The sequence below is a fragment of the Arachis duranensis genome, chromosome 9 (genome assembly GCF_000817695.3).
Source record: "Arachis duranensis cultivar V14167 chromosome 9, aradu.V14167.gnm2.J7QH, whole genome shotgun sequence".
NCBI lineage: Eukaryota > Viridiplantae > Streptophyta > Magnoliopsida > Fabales > Fabaceae > Arachis > Arachis duranensis.
The window spans coordinates 4,825,859-4,840,891 of NC_029780.3; the positions used below are offsets into that span (position 1 = coordinate 4,825,859).

General features: G+C 36.0%; 1 protein-coding gene across 1 annotated transcript; it reads left to right on the forward strand.

Annotated features, from left to right (window-relative positions):
* The first annotated feature begins 271 nt into the window (after positions 1-271).
* On the forward strand, positions 272-2,845 carry LOC107464223 (putative F-box/FBD/LRR-repeat protein At4g00315). The gene is made up of 4 exons (XM_016083154.3): positions 272-468; positions 857-2,100; positions 2,188-2,382; positions 2,498-2,845. The coding sequence occupies exons 2-4, from the start codon at positions 868-870 to the stop codon at positions 2,699-2,701; spliced, it is 1,632 nt and encodes a 543-aa protein (XP_015938640.1). The 5' UTR covers positions 272-468; positions 857-867; the 3' UTR covers positions 2,702-2,845.
* The last annotated feature ends 12,188 nt before the right edge of the window (positions 2,846-15,033 follow it).

Below are 15,033 nucleotides of genomic sequence, written 5' to 3' on the forward strand. Positions count from 1 at the left end.
CTAAATGGTGGTTTTGGATTGCTGCTGGATTAACTCTCTTCAATCAATTGGACAAAGATCTTTTCTGATAATCTTCCACGAGATAAAAACGTTTTGGCTTTTTGCTGAGGAGTGAAACACAAAAGAAAGAAAAGGTTTGGGAGACACCTCTCACTCTCTCATAAACCGTTTAACAGTATTAAATAGTGTGTGGTTTTACTGCCTAGTTAACCATTATATATTAATAGATTATTATTAATTTATTATTATTAAGTGAAGACTTGCTTGGAAAACCGAAACGGCAAAGATCTCCTGCCTGCATGACGCGTCCCTGTCTCTCTCTATTAATGGTGTATGATTCAATTTCTTTCTCATTCTCACACTCTCCGTCTAACACACTGAAAATGGAAGGCTGATGATACCCTAACCCAGTGACCGTAGACGGCTAGACATGTCTTCAAAGGCTACAACACTCGTTCTTCGGAGAAGGTAAGTCTTATGTCCTTGCTGCTTTATCTTTTTCCCCCTCTTAGTGAGATTGTTGAATGAATGAAAGTAGTACCACATTAGTTTGGTTTATGTGGGCAAGCACTGTTTGAAAAATAGCTGTTCAAATTATGGTTTCTTTCTTATGGCATAACTTTATTTCCAGCATTATTTGCTTTTTACGAGCTACCATGTTGAATTAATAGGTTTGGCTTTGTAAAATTTTAAGAATTGCCATGTTGAAAAACTCATTCGTAACCCTAGACCCCCGTAGTTCCCAAATGAATCAATTTGGTTAATATGTGTTTTTCGTTTGCTCTTTAAGCATGATTTACTATTATATTTTGTGTGGTGTCTATTTATGATATCATACTTGCTCCCAATACTGCAGTTGAGAAAAAAATGGACCGGTTCTCTGCTCTGCCGAAAATTATACTTCATGACATTCTTGTACGGCTGCCTGACAAAGATGCTGCCAAGACTAGTGTTTTGTCAAAGGCATGGAATGACACATGGTTTTCATTTCCCAATCTATCTGTTTGCAGTGAGGATTTTTTCTCTGAAGATGATGTACCCACAGGAAATAGACAAAGGTTTAGGAAATTGGACATTCTCATTAATTATGTTACAAAAAGATTGCTGAGGCTACGTGACCAACGCTTAGCAATCAAAAAATTTAAGCTTGATTTGCAAAATTTAGACGACCTTACGCATGTGTCCCACCATGTTGATCAGTGGATACAGATGGTCTGTGAAAGTGGCGTCCAAGTACTAGAACTTTACCTTAATGATGACTGTGTCAGATGGTATGAACTTCCACTTTGTGTCATTGAAGCCAAGTCACTTATTGAGTTGGAGTTGCTCGGGGGAATCAAAATTGACCAAGAACTTCTAAAGCATTCCATGAAGTTTTCTTCCGTGAAAATGCTATTTTTAAGTCGTGTACTTTTCACAGATGAATCGGCTATTGAGTATCTCATTTCTCATTGTCCTCTTACTGAACGTTTCATCATGGGTGTTTGTTACATATATAACCATCTAAGGACAGAACATCCTCCAGCGGACAGGATCGAAAAGGTGGAATCATTATCCCTGCAGGGTTTACAAAAGCTCAAGGAAGTTGATGTTGAAGGAATACAAGAAGTACATATTGATTCTCCAAATCTTGAGGAGCTATGCTATCAAGCTTGGGATCTCAATGCACCGTTCAAGCTGAATTTTGATAGTTGCACAAATTTAAGGTGTTTGCAATTATGTAATTTAAAGGACACTGCTATTGCAGACAAGTGGTTTTTTGAATTGTTTTCTAAGTTTCCTTTTATTGAGAGCTTGAAACTATTTGATTGCTCTATGTCTGAGAGGATTAATATTTCGAGTCCTCGACTCAAGATCTTGCAGTTAATGTTTTGCTCTAAGTTGAAGGAGGTCAATGTTGATGCTCCAAATTTGTTATTATTTGACTATCGTGGTGATGACAAACCTGTTATATCTTTTATGAGAAGTTCTAATCAACTTGAAGTCAATATTTCTACCTATGTGGATTTTCGGCACTTTTATAGCTTGAGGGAATTTACCCAGAATATGCCACAAGTGATTTTGGCATCACTTTCCCTCTCTATTGGACATTCATTTCCTGTAAGTATTCACTTGCTACTTTCTTGGTTCTTTCTTCATGCATATTGATATGTGGCTATTTTATTTTATGTACCCTGAATTGTGTAGGATGATGATCCATACATGCCTGCATTGCTAGTTTCCTCCACTACTCCTCCAAGTATCAAACATTTGGTGTTGAGTGAATATTCACCTCCGGATAGTGAAGCTCTCTATAGCCAACTACTTATGAATTACTTGCTTTCAAGTTGCTTCCCAAAAACAATTTCATTCAAATATCATGGTCGTTTCTCATTCATTGAGGTATGTCATTCATTATCTTCAAATTCTCTGTTTAATACTACCATTTACAAATTAGAATTGTACTTCCATTCCAGCAGTGTCTTCAACATGTCAAAAAAAAAAAAAAAAACAACAGTTCTTCTATGAGAAGCTGATGGGCAGTGAAAAGGGAGAGTGCTATTGCAGTTCAGGTGATAGAAAGTGTTGGTGGCATGCCTTGAAGATTGTCAGCATCTCTTGTTCATTCATGACTGATGAGAACGCTGACTTTAAGGCCATGCTTGATGCGTCAGCGAGATCTTTTGAGGAGAAAACAATCACTTTTAGCTTAGAGCTGTAATCTTGCTATTGTCAACCTTTGAACATTCCTAATTAGAATTAAAAACTTTAATGTTGATGCTGAGTTACATCTATTTATGTATTGAAGTGGCTATTATATAACAGAGTACTATATGGAGCTAATGCATTTAACTATTCACATTAAGTTTCATGTCTTTCTCTTCTTCTCTTTTATAATACGTATTAAGTTTTGGCAAGTTTGAAATTACCCTTAAATTTAAAATCACCAATTTAATCCCATTCATAAAATAATTATTTTACCCCTAATTAAATTAAACCTAGGGAAAACCATATGATGAGTTTGGAAAATTCTTATTTAGTTTTGATGATGAACAAATATTATTAAAATATTTAATTACAAAATTATTAATTTGATCTTAATTCATATTTGCTTAATTAATAATTTTGTTGTGCAGATTTTATGTTGGGCCGAAAAATGAGTTTGTGGTATAAGCCCAATAATCAACCTTGCTACAAGTTATATATTAAGTGGCTGAATTTTTTGATGGGCCAAGCTCAATGTTGTTACAACCAAGCCCATGATTAATTTTGATGAAAGATTCCTATGCTTGATCTGAAATCAAATTCATCAGGAAAGCAAATGTTACTAAATGGGCCTGATTTAATTATTGCTACAACTAAGTCCAATTCCATTTGAGGTGAAAATTCCTCATGCTTTGTGCGAATCCATGAGGCAAAGAAAAATGAAAGCAAAATGCTTCCAACGGATCCAAGTATTTCACCATGTGATGGATTTCAAAATCTATTACATTGTCAATTAATGCATGGGAACTATGAGAGAGAAAAGTTTTAGCTGAATTGATTGATGGCCATAATGATAACACGCCACTCTAAGCTAGGGAAGTAAAAGCAACTTTTACCAACAAAGTGGTTTATCACATTGAATTGCTTTTCTTCTAAGTTGTTTATTCTCTCTCATCTCTTTCTCTCTTCTTCTTCGGTCCTTGTCTAGGAAATTATGGAAGCTAAGTTGAGCTACCAAAAGGAAGAAGAAGCTGCATGCATCAAGACCATCAAGTTAATGATGGCAGGAAAAAGAAAAGTATGTAGTGGCTGAGATTGTCACCAAATGTGGTTAGATTTGGTGAGGTAATCTTGAGCTCTTCATGCTCAAAAAGGAAGAAGAAGATTCGGCCAGCAAGGGAGATTCTTGAAGCATGGCTTGTTTTTTATTCTGCTCAACCACCACAGAAAGTAGCTAGAGTGGCGAAGTAATGGTTGAGGTAGAGATTGAAGCAGATGAAGTCATCATCATCATGAAGCATCAAGGGCCAGAAATCCATCTTGGAGAGCAAGCCAAGGATGGAGAGTTCGGATTGATGAAGAGTGATGATCAAGAAAGGACGAGAGGTAATTGCATGTTGGGTTTAGCATGGTTATCTCTTCTCTCTCTATGTGGCCGAACCGGTTATGTTTGTTGAAGGAGGAAGAAGTTGGTTCGGTTTTTTGGCTTCAATAAGTGGAGGCTTCTCTCTTCTATAATAAGGGAGAACAACCACTGTTTGAAGCAAGGAGAAAATTTGAGAGTGCAAGGCACAGAGTTCTCAGAGCTACCTGAGCTAACAGTTTTCTCTTCTCCTTCAATGTTCTCTGTTTTGTAATTTTTCTGTTTAATTTTGTCATGTCTTGGGTCTCATGGAAAAAGGCAAACAGTGAGGTTTGTATGAAAAAGTCATAGAGCGAAAAAAGGCAGAGAGTGCAAAATTAAAAGCCATAGATGTCTTAGAGTTCCTTTGTTCATCTATGTTGTGTTTCATGATTCTGTGGGAATCCCCTTGTAAGTTGGGTTAGCACTTTACAAGTTGTAATCAGATTGATTATATTGAAATTCCATCATGTTTGTGATGGAGACTGGATGTAGGCTGCACTGCACTTAGCAGCCGAACCAGGATATATCTAGGTGCAATCTTCTCTCCTTTCTACTCCATTTCTGTTTTCTACTACACAGGAGCAAAAACCAAAATTATCTTGTGCCAAGTGACGAGACAAAAAGAAAAGTCTCGTGGCTAGGGACGAGACAAAAGAAAAAGTCTCGTGTGCAGTGATGAGATAAAAAGACTAAAAGTTTCCATAATTGGTCTAACAAATCAGCAAGTATCATCAAGCAAAAAAGGGGGCTAAGATTCAACCCCCCCTTCTCTTAGCCACTGAAACCATCAATTGGTATCAGAACTTGGTCTCAAAGAGATCAAGCTTTGCAGCTTGGAGTAAAGATCCTCATGGCGGAAAACAGTGGTGCAAATGTGGTGTCTTACAATCTGGCTGAAGGTCAATCAAGCAACAGACCTCCCCTTTTCAATGGGAAAAATTATACCTATTGGAAGGAGAGGATGAAGATATTTGTACAAACAGTGGATTACAGACTTTGGAAGATTATCCTTGAAGGGCCTCAATTCCCAACTACCACAAGTGCTGAAGGAGTAGTCTCTCTCAAACTAGAAGCAAGATGGACCGAGAAAGATAGGAAGAAGATAGAGTTAAATGCCAAGGCAGTAAACCTGCTCAACTGTGCTATCAGCTTTGAGGAATACCGACGAGTATCACGATGCACAACGGCAAAGGAAATCTAGGACAAGTTACAAATCACTCATGAAGGAACCACCATTGTAAAGAAAACTCGGACAGACATGTTGAACAGAGAATATGAAATGTTTGCAATGAAGGAAGGAGAATCCATTGATGAACTGTTTGAACGGTTCAACTCCATCATTGTTGGCTTGGATGCTCTTGGAATTACTCATTCAGAATCTGTGCTAGTGAGAAGAGTATTGAGATGTCTTAAAAAAGAGTGGGAAACAAAAGCTTTAATTATTTCTGAGAGTAGTAGCTTAGATTCCATGACACTTGATGATTTGAGAGGAAATCTTCTTGCTTTTGAAAACTCCTATTTGAAAAAAGATTCAAAAAAGAAAGGAATCGCTTTTTCTTCTGTGACTAACCCTCTGGATGATGAATCCAGTGATAATTCTTCTGAAAATGAGTTTGTGTTGTTTGCAAAAAAATTCAGGAAAATGATGAAACTCAAAGGCAAAGGCAGCAGCTCAAGGAGGATGAAGAAAGACCTTAGCAGAGTAATCTGTTATAATTGCAAGAAAATGGGGCATTTTAAATCTGATTGTCCCAAGTTAAAGAAGGAGGAAAAGCCGAAAAAGGGAAAGAAGAAGGGACTGATGGCTTCATGGAAAGATTTGGAAAATGACTCAGATAATGATGATGAAGAATCTGAGACTAAGTCACAGCCTTGTCTCATGGCAAATGAGGTAGATCATGTATTCTTTCAAAACCCTGACACTAAAGACCTTCATCTTATGATAGATCACCTCTCTGAAAAAATAAGATGTTTTCTGACTGATAATCAAGATCTTGAACAACAAAATTTCATTCTTAAAGCTGAAAATGATTTTCTTAAAGAAAAACTAAGAGAGGCCGAAACTGCTTGTGATCTTGTTGAAGAGAATAAGCAGTTAAGAGCCCAAGTGAGAAACTGTAAAAGTGACCATTCTGTTCTTGCATATGTAGACTGTTTTAAAAGAAATGAAGAGTTGCTTGAAGAGGTTAAAAGGCTTAAGGAAGACTTAGCCAAGTTTACACAAAGTTCTGAAAATCTTAATCAAATTTTGGCTAGTCAAAAACCTCTCTATGATAAAGCTGGGTTGGGGTTTTATAAATCTGAAAAATCTCATTTTGAAAACATCCCTTCATCTTCAAATGATACAAGGTATCAAGACCCAACCTACTTTAACAAAACAGCAACTCCAAGATTTTGTAGACTATGCAATCGAAGTGGACACTTTTCAGTTCAACATTTCTTTGGTGAAAGAATGATAGGTGATAAAGTTTACAAAGTTGTTTTTGATTACAATGATTTGGGAGAGATGGTTTAACGTGAAAGGATCCAAGAAAATTTGGATACCTAAGGTCACTTGAGCTTATTTTGTAGGTATGCCTAGCATCCAAGAAGAAAGAAAATATGTGGTACATGGATAGCGGATGCTCTAGGCATATGACTGGAAAGACAACCTTCTTCATAAAGCTTGATGAATATGATGGAGGACTCGTCACTTTCGGTGATGATGCAAAAGGAAAAATAGTGGCTGTTGGGAAAGAAAATGATTCAAATTGTGAAGATGATGGAACAAGCAAAGAAAATCCCAAATCTGTGCAAAATGAAGAATCTGTCAGCCCAGTTTTGTCTAGTCAGATTGGAGGAGACATTTCCATTTTGTCTCCTGAGCAAGCACGAGCAACTGAAACAGTGAGACCACCATAAGCTCATCAAAGCTCTACACTTGTCCGAAAGCCTAGAAAATGGAAGTCCATGAGGAGTTATCCTCATGACTTCATCATTGGTGATCCCTCTCAAGGAGTAACAACAAGATCATCCACCAAAAGACAAACCGAACCTAGCAATCTTGCTCTCTTGTCACAAATAGAGCCTAACAATGTCAAACAAGCTCTTGAGGATCCATCATGGGTTAAAGCAATGCAAGAGGAGCTTGCTCAATTTGACAAGAATAAGGTTTGGACACTAGTACCTCATCCGGATGGTAAGAAAGTTACCGGTACTAAGTGGGTGTTTAAAAATAAACTTGGTGAGGATGGACAAGTTGTTCGTAACAAGGCTAGATTAGTCGCCCAAGGTTACGATCAAGAAGAGAGTATTGATTTTGATGAGTCTTTTGCTCCGATAGCTAGAATGGAAGCAATTAGGTTGCTTCTTGCCTATGCTGCCCATAAGGGTTTCAAAATGTTTCAAATGGATGTTAAATGTGCTTTCCTTAATGGCTTTATTGATAGAGAAGTGTATATGGCTCAACCCCCCGGTTTTGAACATAAAAATTTTTCAAATTATGTTTTCAAACTTTTAAAGGCTCTTTATGGTCTTAGGCAAGCTCCAAGAGCTTGGTATGAGAGGCTTAGTGCCTTCTTGTTGGAAAACCATTTTCAAAGGGGTACCACCGACACTACTTTATTTATTAAAGCATCTAATGATGATATACTTCTTGTTCAAGTTTATGTTGATGACATTGTATTTGGATCGGCCAATGTTTCCTTGTGTGAAGAGTTTGGAAAACTCATGACTAGTGAGTTTGAGATGAGTTTAATGGGAGAGCTAACTTTCTTTCTTGGCCTCCAAATTAAACAAACTCCTAGTGGTACTTTTATTCATCAAGGAAAGTATGCAAAAGAACTTATCAAAAAGTTTGGCCTAGAGAATTCCAAATCAATGGGTACACCAATGCATCCTAATACAAAACTTGAAAAGGATGGTGATGGCCAAGATGTGGATGAAACAAGGTATAGAGGGATGATAGGTTCACTTATGTACCTTACCTCCTCTAGACCGGATATTGTCCAAAGTGTGGGTGTATGTTCAAGGTTTCAATCTCACCCAAAAGAATCCCATCTCACGACTGTTAAACGCATCATTAGATACATTAAGGGAACTTGTAATTATGGTTTATGGTATCCTAAATCTAATGACTTTTATGCAGTAGGGTTTTGTGATGCAGATTTTGCGGGAGATAGAGTGGATAGAAGGAGTACATCCGGCATGTGTTGCTTCCTTGGAAGCTCACTCAACATGTGGTCAAGCAAGAAACAAGCCACATTGGCTTTATCTACAGCTGAAGCAGAATACATTTCCGCATCTGCATGTTGCTCTCAATTAATTTGGTTAAAAACACAATTGGAAGATTACAAATTAAAGATCAATAGTATTCCTTTATTTTGTGACAATATGAGTGCTATAAACATTTCAAAAAATCCTGTTCTGCACTCAAGAACAAAGCACATTGAGATAAAATATCATTTTATTAGGAAACATGTGCAAAGGGTACTATTGATATTCAATTTGTAAAATCTGAAGACCAAATTTTTGATATTTTTACAAAACCCCTCTGTGAAGACAGATTCTGTACCTTGAGAAAAAGTTTGGGAATGTTTGATTTAAGTTTCATTGAAAATTTCTGAATGTGTGACTCTGTTCAGTTTTGCTCGTAGGTTTGGACGAGATGAAAATAATGGCATAATGGAAGAGCTGTGGTCAAGGGGGAGGCAACGCAGAATTCAAAATTTTATGGGCCCCACCAAAATTCCATGACCCCACCATAACAGTTTTGTTAGTTATCTCTCATGCAAATAAGAATCTTCTTCCTTGTGTCATCATATCTTCTTGGAAGTGGTTATTGTCAAATCAAATCCCTCTCTCCATCTAATCCCTTGATTTAAGGCAACAACTTTTCAGTTTTAGATTTCAAAAGTTAAAAAGGAAAATTATTTTTTGGGTAATAACCACCCCATAATGGTCATTACTTCCACCATTCTCTCTCTCTAAGCCTCATTTAATGCGTCACTCACCTTGCCTCTCTCCCACTCAATTCGGTTATCACCCCCAACCTTTCATATTTCATTCCTCCATTACCATGAAAAAGAAAACCGCGCCAATAAAGAGTGAAAGAATTCTTCTTTCTCAAAAACCATCAACACCCCAAAGAATTCTTCTTTCTCAAAAACCATCAACACCCCAAACCCACACTCACATCCACATACATTCTACTTCCTCATCCTCTCCCTCGCCCCCAACCAAACAGACCGAAGCCATGAGAAGAAAGGTAGTGGCACAAAAGAGTTTCGGAAGAAGAAGAAGCGGGAAGAATAAGGAAACCCAAGTTGAGGAAGAGCAAGAATCTCATACATCTTCCATTCCCTCTCCACCACCTTCATCACCGAAGAGGACTTCCCCCAGAAAAGGCTCACAGAAAAATCAGGAGTTTGCACTCAATGACACCACTGAACCTCCAAATTTGGAATTCTTGGAATTCAGAGACAAGTATGGCAAGACTCACTCCCACTTTGATCCAAGCAGATTCAACTCTTGCACCTCTTTTGAGTTTCACAAAGAGGTTATGGAAAAGCGTCATTTGTGTGTAACCTATCTTATTAGCCTCGAAACTTTCACTAACAAAGGCATCAATATATCTTCTCTGTTTGAACTCCTCAACTGGAAGCCACTGCTTCTCATAAAAAAACCAGTCTATCCTGGCCTTGTTAGAGAGTTTTATGCCAATATGCGACTCATTGACGGCACTCTTCATTCCTATGTCAAAAGGGTTCAAATAGTCCTTGATTTTGAGACAATTGGAGCGGCCCTGGGCTTCAAGGATGAAGGACCGTGAGCATATATGGTGGACAAATGGGATACACAAGTTGGTGTTCCATACAAAACTGTTCTCCAGCACATTTGCGAGAACCTTTCTGGATTGCATGGCACCATTCCAACACATAAAGCTCTATGACCAGTTAATTCTCTGCTTCACCGAATCATCACCCATATTCTGACTCCCCAAAGCGGCTCACACAACCGAGTAATATTTTCTGACTGTCTCATATTATTTGCTTTGGTTACCTCTACTCCTATATCCTTTGGTTATATTATGATTAGGCACATGTGGGATTCTGTTAGAAGCACCAGAAAGGCTAACCTGCCTTATGGTATGTTTTTAACTAGAATTTTTGAGTACTTTAAAGTGGATTTGCTAAATGAGACTGTAGAAAACAAGGTATCTTCAATCAGAGGAGGAGGAGCAACTAAGGAAACCAAAGGGCGAAAATCTGCTGCATCGGATAGTGACTATGAAGGCAGGCCAGAATCTTCCAAAACAATCAAGTCCATCAAACAGATTTTGGGAGAATTTTCAAACATGGCAGACATGATGTTCCGATCTCACAAAGAGGCCCGCAAGCAAGCTTATGAGAGTGAGAAAGCTTGGAAGAATCGCAAAGAAAGGGTCAATCTGATGATCAAAAGTTTTAAGGAGGATCTGAGAGATGATAGTGAAGGAGGCGCTGAGGAAGAAGATATTAATTTTTCTGATGATTAATGACTGTTTTTTTTTTACTTTGTTTGATATTGGCTCCATTAGGCTCAATCTGTTTTTTGTAGGAGCATGACTTGATACTCACTGCTCTAGGATAATCTCTAGGATACTGTGATATACTCTTGCTACTTTATCTTGAATATTTTGCTATGTTGGTCATGTTTTGTGCAGGTGCCCCCGTGATGACAAAAGGGGAAGGAAATTCAGTTTTCAAAATTGAAATTGGAACAAATAAAAACAGGGGCTAGAACAGGGGATGAAATTTTCAAATTGAAAATTCATGATCACCCTTGTTCAAAGAATGCATGTTGTTATTGCATTTGGCATTTGGTTTATCATGATTAGTTTATTTGGCATTTGGTTTATAATGATGTTTGATTTATTTTCATGCCTGGCTGTTGATTCATCATTGATAAACTTGTTGGATTGAAAATTTATTTTTGGCAGTTCCTTTAAATTGTATAAAGTATCAAAAACTGCCTTATTTTGCTCTACAAATATTTTCCATCATGTTGTTTTGCTCTGATATCCTAAACAGGAAAATGTTTGAAAAATATTTGGATATTTTTTTATGTATGGAAAAGTTTGAGCAGAGAATCAGTTTATGATATCAAATGAGTTTTGATTATCAATTAAAACTGCTCATAAATCAAGCATTTAGCATCATGAATAAATATGCTAAATAACATTGTTACTTGGAGCTTGATTCAAATGTTACAGGTTAGTGCTTCCCTTGGTAAAACAGCATACATTAAAGGGGAGTCATGTGACATTTAGAAAGGGGGAGAAATTCAAATTCAAAGGGAGTATTTCTTACTCAATCTTTAAATTTCTTTCCATTTCAATTTTAGTAATGTTTGTCATCAAGGGGGAGATTGATGAGTTTGGAAAACTCTTATTTAGTTTTGATGATGAACAAACATTATTAAAATATTTAATTACAAAACTATTAATTTGATCTTAATTCATATTTGCTTAATTAATAATTTTGTTGTGCAGATTTTATGTTGGGCCGAAAAATGAGTTTGTGGTATAAGCCCAATAATCAGCCTTGCTACAAGTTATATATTAAGTGGCTGAATTTTTTGATGGGCCAAGCTCAATGTTGTTACAACCAAGCCCATGATTAATTTTGATGAAAGATTCCTATGCTTGATCCGAAATCAAATTCATCAGGAAAGCAAATGTTACTAAATGGGCCTGATTTAATTATTGCTGCAACTAAGCCCAATTCCATTTGAGATGAAAATTTTTCATGCTTTGTCCGAATCCATGAGGCAAAGAAAAATGAAAGCAAAATGCTTCCAACGGATCCAAGTATTTCACCATGTGATGGATTTCAAAATCTATTACATTGTCAATTAATGCATGGGAACTATGAGAGAGAAAAGTTTCAGCTGAATTGATTGATGGCCATAATGACAACACGCCACTCTAAGCTAGGGAAGTAAAAGCAACTTTTACCAACAAAGTGGTTTATCACATTGAATTGCTTTTCCTCTAAGTTGTTTATTCTCTCTCATCTCTTTCTCTCTTCTTCTTCGGTCCTTGTCCAGGAAATTATGGAAGCTAAGTTGAGCTACCAAAAGGAAGAAGAAGCTGCATGCATCAAGACCATCAAGTTAATGATGGCAGAAAAAAGAAAAGTATGTAGTGGCTGAGATTGTCACCAAATGTGGTTAGATTTGGTGAGGTAATCTTGAGCTCTTCATGCTCAAAAAGGAAGAAGAAGATTCGGCCAGCAAGGGAGATTCTTGAAGCATGGCTTGTCTTTGATTCTGCTCAACCACCACAGGAAGTAGCTAGAGTGGCGAAGTGATGGTTGAGACAGAGATTGAAGCAGATGAAGTCATCATCATCATGAAGAATCAAGGGCCAGAAATCCATCTTAGAGAGCAAGCCAAGGATGGAGAGTTCGGATTGATGAAGATTGATGATCAAGAAATGACTAGAGGTAATTGCATGTTGGGTTTAGCATGGTTATCTCTTCTCTCTCTATGTGGCCGAACCGGTTATGTTTGTTGAAGGAGGAAGAAGTTGGTTCGATTTTTTGGCTTCAATAAGTGGAGGCTTCTCTCTTCTATAATAAGGGAGAACAACCACTGTTTGAAGCAAGGAGAAAATTTGAGAGTGCAAGGCACAGAGTTCTCAGAGCTACCTGAGCTAACAGTTTTCTCTTCTCCTTCAATGTTCTCTGTTTTGTAATTTTTCTGTTTAATTTTGTCATGTTTTGAGTCTCATGGAAAAAGGCAAACAGTGAGGTTTGTATGAAAAAGTCATAGAGCGGAAAAAGGCAGAGAGTGCAAAATTAAAAGCCATAGATGTCTTAGAGTTCCTTTGTTCATCTATGTTGTGTTTCATGATTCTGTAGGAATCCCCTTGTAAGTTGGGTTAGCACTTTACAAGTTGTAATCAGATTGATTATAGTGAAATTCCATCATGTTTGTGATGGAGACCGGATGTAGGCTGCACTACACTTAGCAGCCGAACCAGGATATATCTGGGTGCAATCTTCTCTCCTTTCTACTCCATTTCTGTTTTCTACTACACAGGAGCAAAAACCAAAATTATCTTGTGCCAAGTGACGAGACAAAAAGAAAAGTCTCGTGGCTAGGGACGAGACAAAAGAAAAAGTCTCGTGTGCAGTGATGAGATAAAAAGACTAAAAGTTTTCAGAATTAGTCTAACAAATCAGCAAGTATCATCAAGCAAAAAAGGGGACTAAGATTCAACCCCCCTTATCTTAGCCACTAAAACCATCACCATATAATAGTCACCTAAAGTTTGAGAGATGAACAATTTAATTTAATTATAAAAATAGAATATTATATAACGACATTTGATTTAAATATTTGGATTGAGCCACGTTTGAAATTTAAATATGAAATTTGAACTATTTTGATTTGTGAATATTAGGGTTAAAAGAAAAGAGAGGAAAGCAATAAAGATGTAGAGATTTTACTCAATTAAACAACAAATAAACAAGGTTTAGGATTCGGTGGTCCCATAACGTTTGGACCATTAAATGATCCATAATAAAACATATTTTTTAAGTTTTCTTAATAATTGTTAAATAGTCTTTTTTTGAATTTAATGACAAATTAACCTCATATACTTTATTTAATTATAAAAACTATTTTTTATTTTATAAATAATTCTTTTATCATAAATCTATCATGTTTATTAACAATCAAGAATAAAAACACTAACGAATTAGAACTTCCATTGATCCTAGCCATTCCAATCGATTAAAATATTATATTTGACCCGTGACGTTCGTGATAAACCATTGAAAACCAATCGATTGGACTATCACACCAATCGATTGAATTATAACTCAATCGATTGGATTACAGTTTACCATTAAACAACCGATTGAAAATTGCCATGATTTTAGCATAAGTCAATCGATTGGTCATATTAACCAATCGATTGAACGATGACGAAACAATGGATATTAAATAGACAGATAAAAAATTAAAAAAATAGATATTGAGTAGATGGATGTTCCAAAGAAAAACAATGAAATTTTTATAATCAAAGAAAATGATACACGATTTCAATGGTGGGATTGAATAATTAGTGATGGATTATTCACCAATTTATAATGTTAATATTAAGGAAAAGATAAGATTAGAGTATCTAAATCAAAATAAAACCGCAAAAATTGAAGATAGAATTTTAAAGATAAGATAGATGAATAACAAGATAATTTCTAAAAACGATAATAAGATTGAAATAGGCGTAGTACACATTTCAATTGATTGGGTAGCACACTTCAATCGATTGAATTTAGCAAATTCATATTGTTTTGGTGAATTCAATCGATTGAGTAACAAAAGCAATCGATTGAATTGTGAGACCTCAGGTTGTTTTGAAGCATTCAATCGATTGGAAATTCTAAACAATCGATTGAATTACACAAAATCCACATTTAATTCATTGTTCAATCGATTGATTTATGCGAAAACCATGCTTCCTTGCAATTTTCAATCGATTGTTTAGTGGTAAACTGTAATCCAATCGATTGGTTTTCAATCAAACACGATTTTATGGTTCATCATGAACGTCACGCATTAAATATAATCTTTTAATCGATTGGAATGACCAAAAAATTTATTAGGATCAATGGAAGATCTAATCCATTATTATTTTTGTTCTTAATTGTTAATAAATATGATAGATTTATGATAAAATAATTATTTATAAAATAAAAAATAATTTTTATAATTAAATAAAATATGTGAGATTAATTTATAATTAAATAAAAAAAACTATTTAACAATTATTAAAAAAATTAAAAAATATATTTTATTATGGGACTATTTAATGGTCAAAAAAAACACCGGTGCCAAATAACAAACTGCTCTAGACTAAAAATCCAGATCAAATATTTCAGTTTTTATTTAAACAAAAAGTAAACCTGATTTGA

Coding starts and splice junctions, on each gene's coding strand:
- LOC107464223 (XM_016083154.3), top strand. CDS start 868: ATGGACCGGTTCTCTGCTCTGCCGAAAATTATACTTCATGACATTCTT. Junction 2,101..2,187: donor CTATTGGACATTCATTTCCT/GTAAGTATTCAC, acceptor TGAATTGTGTAG/GATGATGATCCATACATGCC. Junction 2,383..2,497: donor GTCGTTTCTCATTCATTGAG/GTATGTCATTCA, acceptor AAAAAACAACAG/TTCTTCTATGAGAAGCTGAT.